This window comes from Mesitornis unicolor, unplaced genomic scaffold (genome assembly GCF_000695765.1).
Source record: "Mesitornis unicolor isolate BGI_N332 unplaced genomic scaffold, ASM69576v1 scaffold24250, whole genome shotgun sequence".
In the NCBI taxonomy this organism is placed as follows: domain Eukaryota; kingdom Metazoa; phylum Chordata; class Aves; order Mesitornithiformes; family Mesitornithidae; genus Mesitornis; species Mesitornis unicolor.
Window position 1 is genome coordinate 5,132 of NW_010160624.1, and position 8,264 is coordinate 13,395.

Genomic DNA, 8,264 nt, shown 5'->3' on the forward strand with positions numbered 1-8,264 from the left:
TCCTGCTTCGGGTGGAGGGCTGAGCTCCCGCTCCCCAGGGTCCTACCTGTTGCAGTTCACAAGATCTCTGTCGAGCAGGGCTTGGTCTTTAAAATTCCTCGTCGGGGTTGTTGCAATGTACAAAGTAGAGCAGAGATCGCCGTTAAAATTAGCCTCAGAGTATCTGGAAGGCAGGAGGGTATTCCTTGCCTAATGTTGTGTTCCACTTAATGTTCCCTTTGCTTGTTTCCTCTTAAATCTTCTTACATGCTTTGTTGTTGAGGGGTCTTCGGCGCTGCCTGTTCTGTGCTGTGAAGGAGTGAGGCCGCGTCAGTAGAACTCGGTTTAGGTAAGAAAGGAGGTCAGGTAGCGGCGCTGCGGCAGAAACCGGCTCCAGATTTGGGCAGTGCATAGAGTGACCCAGGACATGGGTGCTGTTCCCCTGGTAGGGAGCTGGCGCTGGACTGCGTCTGCTCTGCCTCAGCAGGCGCAGAGGCCACAGAGCCTCACTGGGGAGGTGGCTGACCCGAATGGCCTCTGCTGACCCCAACGGCCTCTGCTGCGGCTGCTGCCCGCACATGGGATCACCCAGGGCTCCCCACCACCACTGCATCATCGGCAGCCTCCCTCCAAAGGGGCTGTTTCGGCCCCTGGTACCGTGTGTCTGCAGCAGGCCCTGCAGACGCAAAGTCGCAAGGAAAGCTGCTGCAGAGCTGCTGTTTTCACCCCTTTTGGTGGATGTGTAAAACGTAAGAGTTAAAGCTGTTGTGATGCCATGATCTTCTGGGGCGTAGGTTTCTGGGCCCATGTTTAACCTTCATGGCTGACTTTGTACTGTGACACCAAAAGGGGGTTTGTTGCAAGTGGATCTTGTTGGCTTTGAGAGTCTGAAGGTTTTTATAGAGGGCAAGCGGCCACAGGCCGTGGCTGGCTCAGTCTGACTCTGGCCGCTGCGCAATCATTGACGGGCTTCACCCTGCGGTTTGGCCCCCGCTATTTCTAATGGGGGTATTGGTGGCAGCGTCCTAGGAAATACCGGTATTGAACACTTACATGGTGTAAAAGGTAGCTACATTGAAAGACACTAAAGACTGCATGGCTTGGTTTTTTGTTTGGGGTTCTCTGGAGTTAGCGAGAGGGGCAGTCGGTTGATCAGGCTCTCTCTGTGAGGAGTTACCAGTGTAAGTGGTTATAAAGACCAGAGCCTCAGCTCACCTCAGTCAGTGAAACTTTGCTGGTGTCAGCACGACAGGCTGGATGAGGCTCATGGAAAGCTTCCTGCACCGCAGTAAAGTTCTGGTAGGTGGTACACAGTACCTCCTGACACTGGTTAAAACTACAGTCCAGACCTTAGCTGGTGGTTTAGACTATGTTAACGTGAGGACAGACTGATTTTCAGCAGTTTCTGTCTAGTGGGTTTAAGGACAAAGTCTCTTTTAAGTGCAGTTTGATTTTCCTGAGGAGCAGGTGCCTGTGGAGTTACTGTAAAGCTGCATTTCCCATATGTATTTGTAATTTTTCAGGGTAGTTTCCTGCCCGGGGAACGCTTCTGTCAGTGCATGGTGCGCATCCCAGGCCCGTGTGGCTGTCTCCCAAAGGATGCCCTTGACAGGGTGCTCCCAGGCTGTGACAGGAACCCAGGTGGTTGGGTTGTCCTGAGCCAGGACCCAGCAAACGCGCAGACATCCGTGCTGGTAACGGGTGTCGATGGTTTCGGGGACTGAATTGCCCGGAAACGCCTCGGAGCGGTTTGGGCTCGATGTTCGGTGAGGAAGCAGCGCCACCTGCCGGCAGCGCTCCGTGTTGCGGGTTTACACCGAGTGCTCTTGAGTTTTGCTGTTAATCACGAGTATTTACTCCTCCTGTGTGTTTCACGCCATATGGAGTTCCTGCATAAACGAAAGCAGCTTGTTTTGTGTTCTACTACAATATGCCAGGCTAGAACAGGCAGGATTTGTTAAGTGGAATTCTTATTACAAATTAAAATAAAGCCGTGTCGTTCAACATACGGCGGTGATTCACATAATGACTTCTTTGACAGGCGCTCCTGAGGCGACATAAACTCAAATTTCTACACCTGACATACTCAGTGCTCTGCCAGATTACGCATTAACCTTGTTGTATTGGTGATCACAAGCCAAGCAGAGGTCAGGTCCTCATGTGTGCTTAGTACAAATGTCATAAGTAGCTGGTTTTGGCTTGCAGAATTAAATGTAGGATCAAATTTAAAGGACATCTAGTTCCCAGGGTGCCAGTAATAGCTAGAAATTGGATGGCTTTGGTACATTGCCTTTCAGCTTTTGGGAACGTACCTGCCATAACCTACGTGATCCACGCTCAGGTGTGGCTGTACGTGCGAGCACCAGGGTGTCTTCTGTAGATCGTTTCTTTTTCCCAGATCACTGAGAAAAGCCTTTGCTGTCTTTTCTGCTATTTTATGAAGCAATGCATGTGATGTGTTTGGGAGAAAGGACCGATTCCTGCTTTCTAATGTATCAGTTAGAATGTTGTTAGGACAAAGAGGGCGCTGGGGTGGGCGTGAGGACGCAGAGAGACAGGCTCCTGGTGAAGGGCAGTGGCAGCTGCGGTATCAGCATTGGCCTTCAGTGCAGATGATTCCAAGCTGCGTTCCTGTGCCCGCGTTTGTTTCCTGAAGTCGGAGGAGGAGTAGCCAATGAGTAAGTATTTCTGGATGGAGATCGGTGTTACAGGGAAACCAGATTGAAAGTGTGTGATTTACGGCCATCGGTTTGCCTGCTTGGTTTTTGTTCTGAACAGCGGCCTGACCCTGTTCCTGCAGCACTGGGTGAAAATTTCCCCTTAACCTAACGCGTAACCTAGAAAGCAGTGCGCTCGGTCCTTTCGGTTTCTGTAACATTTTGAAATGCCCTCGTTCTTACCTGAATACGTGTTCTTCCAGGGAGCTCTGAAGGCCAGGAGGTGTACGTTTTTAACCTGACGTCGCTGACCGAGTCTGAAAACATCTTGTCGGCTTCGGTGTATTACTACATTGGTGACCTTCTGCACGCCGAGCGGAACTGCTCCCAGTCCAGAGGCTGTTCTCACCACGGGCACAGGAAGCCCGAAATTCAGATACATCTGTCCCTTTGGACCTTCCCCGCTGCTGGGAACCGGACTCGCAGCCTGGGCCGCTTTCTGATGAACGTCTCGGCCGTGCAGCAGGACGCCCCGTCCTGGCGCTGGAAGGACGTCACTCGGCTCCTGCTCGCAGCCAAGCGACGCGACGAGCTCCTGATTGGCGTCAGGATGGCTCTGGCTGGCCGCCACCCCTGGACGGGGGCAGCTCCTCGCTGCCAGCCCTACATTCTGGTGTACGCCAACGATTCTGCTATCTCGGAGCCGGAGAGCGTTGTCTCGAGTTTGCAGGGCCACCGCAGTCCCCTGGCAAGGGTCTTTCCCAGGCCGGAGAGCCCCGTGCGGAGCGGCCTCGGGGAGCGGCGTCGGAAGCGCGCCGCTGGCATCCTGCTGCCGCTGCAGAACAACGAGCTGCCGGGAGCCGAGGACGGTGAGGAAGAGAAGTGGGAGCACGGGAAGCCCTTCAAAACCTTCCAGCCACAGCTGGCAGAGAGGGCGAAGAGCAAGAAGAAGCAGAGGAAGAGTCCCCACCAGAAGAGCCAGACTCTCCAGTTCGACGAGCAGACGCTGAAGAAGGCCAGGAGGAAGCAGTGGAACGAGCCGAGGTTTTGTGCCCGGCGCTACCTCAAGGTGGATTTTGCAGACATTGGCTGGAGCGAGTGGATCATTTCCCCTAAGTCCTTCGACGCCTATTACTGCTCGGGGGAATGCCAGTTCCCCATTCCTAAGGTACGGTCTGTTGTCATTCCTGTGCGCCGTCTGTCACGGTGCACTCTGCATTTTCTCTCCTGCAAAGTAAAGGCAGCCGGGCACCTGTGGCGTGTTGGGATGCGGTAAGTGCTGTCTGTGTCTTGTGCTGCGAGGAGCCGAGGTTAGAACAGCTGGTCAAAACACAGGCGTGTAAAGATAATTTAACTAATACTACATGGTAATAGCTTTTGTCCAGAACCCAAATAGCCATAAAACATTTCCTGAATAGTGCTAATGATGTGTGAACTTGTTGTTAATGTGTTTAATATACATAATACATGCCAGACATGGAAAATTGCTCGTTAGACAGGGGTCTAATAGTCTGATAGTCTAGAGCTCCCAGAAAAAGCTCATCACTGGTTTCGTTTCCCCCTGTGCTAACAAAGCCCAGCGATGCAGCGTGCAGCTCAGGTGCAGCGGCCTCGCCGCAGCCGGGGCAGGTTGGGGGCAGCTCAGCCCAGTTTCCCCCTGCTGCTCCCGTGGCGAAAGCAAATCTCTGCCTGCGTTTTGTCAGCGCTGACCCCAGGCCCCGGCCAGGCCGTTCCACCGCGTCAGGTGCTGCGGTGGGGTCTGGTTTTCCGAGAGCTGCGGCAGAGCTGGTGACTGGCGGAGCCGCGTGGGTAGGGCCGGGACAGGGCTGCCCGGGCAGATGTGGGTCAGTACGGAGGATGTGCTGTCAGGTACCCCATAAACAGATCGCTCGATGTCACGCCGTCGTCGTTCCCACCGACAGCCCCGACGGTGCTTGTAATCGGGTGAGCGCAGTTGAGTGTTTTAGTGTTTACAGTGGTCTGAGGTGAAGGGTTTCCCATAGGCCTCAACACGGCATATTCCGAGACCTGGTTTCATTTCTGGTCCCGTTGAATATGGGACAGAGCATCTCAATGGACATTTCACCTTTTGATCAGCAGGACCGGGAGAGGTGCTTGGCTCCCAGTTATTTGTGTGGAGAACACTGGTTAGGGAAACGAGCTTGGATGCTACCAGAGCTTTCACTTCCTTTGGCAGGCAGAAGTTACCCAGAAATGTGAACTGTATATTCATCTAGGACATCTTTTACATCTCGATAAACTACTGCTGAGGAGCAGATGCGCCCTCGACTTAAAAAGATCGGTATGGGTCTGAGTAATGTCTCTGTTTACACTGGGCTTGGATCCTGAGTGCACTTGGGCAGTTCTGAGTCTCTCGGAGCATAGATGGAAGCAAGGGACGTGCAGGATCAGCACCGCTTGTCGCTCGGTCTCCCTGCATGCCAGATAGGTTCCTCTCTAGAAGAAGCAAATACTTTTGAACTGTGTTACCAGGTACATAAAGAGCCGCTGAACGCTCGCAGCGAACCCTTTCGGTTCGGTGTCAGGGGGGTCCAGGTCTGTCTCTAGATGAGTTTCAGCCATGTGGTGTGGAAAAAGCCCTTTCTGGTTAAGTGGAGTTGGAGGAACCGCTGTCTGATGAGAAGGAAGGAGAGTGTAGCTGGTGTTAGAGTGAGCTCGGCGGGTCAGACGCTCGTGTGCGTGGTTACTCCTGGGTGTACTGACGTGCTGCTAACGGTGCAGTGAGACACAACCTCGCGGTCACTGCTGGGCCTTCTGCGTGCGAGGTCATTGAGACCCGCAGCTTGGGTGTTGGATATCTGACCCTTCAGGTTGGTTTTGCCAAGAGCCAGTCGTGTCTCATCGCATCACAACGGCAAACTGCAAAGGTGGCCTGAGTGATTGTGTTCCCTGTATTTCTCGGTGAGGTCCGATTGAGCGTATTTAACTACGCAATACCCGGGTTGTGTGTGTAGGAAGAGCTCAAGAAGGAAATTTTTAAAACTTCACTGTTACAAAAACGTAAGTCATTGGCTAAAAGTGCATCTTCTGCGTTTTTCATGCTCCCCTGTACACTGTACACTTTTCACACTCCCCTGTCCTTCCATGCTCCAAGTACAGATACTTGGATTTGGAAGTGTTTGGGGGTTCAGAGGAGAGAATATATTCATTCCTCATTTCTAGGAACGTATTGGTTTTTGTTAGTGTATTAATATAATCTGGGTTTTTAAACAGACACAGCTGTCTGACTGGTCAGATCCACTTTCTGTTCATACCGAGCCGAAATGCGTTCCTATTTACGTGAGTACCAGTGCAGGAAACGCCGTCCCTTGGCCAGCTGCTCACCGGTCGCTTTGCCTGCCTCGCTCCCGGCCGCACGAGTTTTGAGAGCGGCTTGCAGCCCCCGTGTAAGCGAACGCCCTCACGAGAGGCTGCCCTGGCCTGTAGCGCACCCAGGGTCCTCTGCCGCGGCAGGCCCAGGGAGCGCCCGCGGCCCCGTCCCCAGCAGGACAGGGTTGGTGGCAGCTGAGAATAAATGGATAGAAGGTGAATTTTAGGGCTGTTTGGGTCTGCACCAGGCCCTTCTTCAAGAGAGGAGATTTTCTTAGGAGTGTGTGTCCGTGCTGGTGGGGTGCAGTTACATTTTCTGCTTCTCTTTCTCCTGCAGGCCTTGAAGCCGTCCAACCACGCCACCATCCAGAGCATCGTGAGAGCCGTCGGCGTCGTCCCGGGCATCCCCGAGCCCTGCTGCGTTCCCGACAAAATGTCTTCTCTCAGCATCTTGTTCTTCGATGAGAATAAAAACGTGGTGCTGAAGGTGTACCCCAACATGACAGTGGAATCCTGCGCCTGCAGATAACATCTCGGGACACGCTGCCGAAATGCCGAGGCGATCGCTGCCATTTGCTGGGAGTGTTTCTCGTGATGTCTCCTTTTTGTTTGCACTGCCGATGCATTTCCTTTGGACCAAAAAAAACCCCCAAAATGTACAGAAATCCCAACAAGAGGATGGAAATGGAATGCACTCCTAGGAGCAATTTCAAGGAAAGAGAACATGACCTTTGGGCTTTTGTCTCCAAGTTTGATCAAGGCGTTGGTCTTGGCAATGGGGGATGGACTGTTTCTGTTTAAATGGAGAGATGAAAGAGGAGCGTTCGGAAGATTCCTCAGGATTTTTGGGACTGCCAGAAGAACATACTGATCTATTTTTGTACAAGATTTCAGAAACTGCAGTAGCTGTTAATTTTGTCTCCGTTCTGACGGTAACTAACGGGAGGGAGATGAGAAGTACGCTATTATTCATTTTAAAGCTGAGCTCTCTGCCTTAGGTTGTCAAGTAGTGCAGGCAGTAAGAAACACAAACCCGACAGTCCAAGAGCCTCGGATAATCCACGGCAGAGGCGGACGTGCCTGGTTCGACGTGTCAGCGGCTGCACGCGCGTGTCCGTTTTCGTCAGCGCGTTCCTCCCTGCTCAGCTCATCGGACGTCAGCGCCCTCGGCCTGAGGAGCGCGGGTCACATCTCTGCTGCGTGTGGAACTGTGGTGTCTGCCGAGGGAAGACTCCTCTTTCGCGCCGCTTTGGGCACTCGGCAGGCTAAGGGAGTATGAGCGTGTCGGGCCGGGGGGAGCTGCCGAGGGACTTGTGGTTAACGCTTCACTGCGTAGATTAAATAACCGATGAGTAAACTACGGTAGCTGATTCCTGACCTGAAATTACTTGGCGCGTAATTCTTATCTGTAGGCTTCCACTACTGTTATTCGATCGAAACTGGCTCTGGTCGATGAGTTTCGATGGTAACCCTATCACATAGGAGCTTTTTCTCTCTTTCCTTATCTCAGTTCACTTCTGCTCTGAACATCACGTCCGTTGTACCCACACTGTCAGTTTAAGCTTTCTTGCCAGCAGGTTTTGCACAACAAGAGCACAACACCTTCTCTCAGTGAGTTTATCCACTAGAAAAATACAGTTGAGAAACTACAAGGCGGGAAAGAACAAACGAGTGAACCTCGGACACGGTGTGACGAGTCCCGGCTCCACGCTACCTTCAGTGAACCGTTCGTGAGACGTTTTATGCACACAACTTGTTTTGTGGTTGTTTTTTCAAACGAAACTTTCTAAATAAAGCCCGTCTGGTACCTGTAATGTGTTTGTCACGCCGGCAATGCGTGCTGTATGTAACTCTGTGTTATTAGGGTCTTCAAAATAATTTCCAACTGACATTTTTAATCGCCCTTACAATCTCAGATCAGCACGGGGCGCTTTTCCCACCTGTTCTGTTTGTTTGAAATACTGTTATGTGGCAATTAGCTCTTCTTCCCGTCCAGTTACGTGGGAAGTAAAGCCTGCGCGTTGTGTTTCGGGCTGGCTCAGGAGATCGTCTGGAGCTACGCATGCTCTCTGCCTGGAGGCTCTTCTGGGACCACTGTGGACCCTGGGAGGAGTGGACTCTGAGGAGGCCACTGCAGAAAATCCCCCTCCGTGGGGCCGAGCAGGGAGTCTCGGGGTAAGTGTGCGAAGTACAGAGCCCAGAACGCAAAAGCCATCCTGCACGGTGAGGCCGGTCCGCGGGAGCACTGCCTGCGCCAGCCGATGAATGCCGTGATGGCTTCCCCCGGCCGCGGCAACA

General features: G+C 52.7%; 1 protein-coding gene across 1 annotated transcript; it reads left to right on the top strand.

The window, feature by feature from the left end:
- Positions 1-2,899: 2,899 nt before the first annotated feature.
- On the top strand, positions 2,900-6,495 carry BMP3 (bone morphogenetic protein 3; the record flags this gene model as incomplete). Its single annotated transcript, XM_010190526.1, has 2 exons — positions 2,900-3,804; positions 6,304-6,495. Coding segments are annotated over 2 exons (1,097 nt in total), but the record flags the coding sequence as incomplete, so codon positions are not given.
- Positions 6,496-8,264: the final 1,769 nt, after the last annotated feature.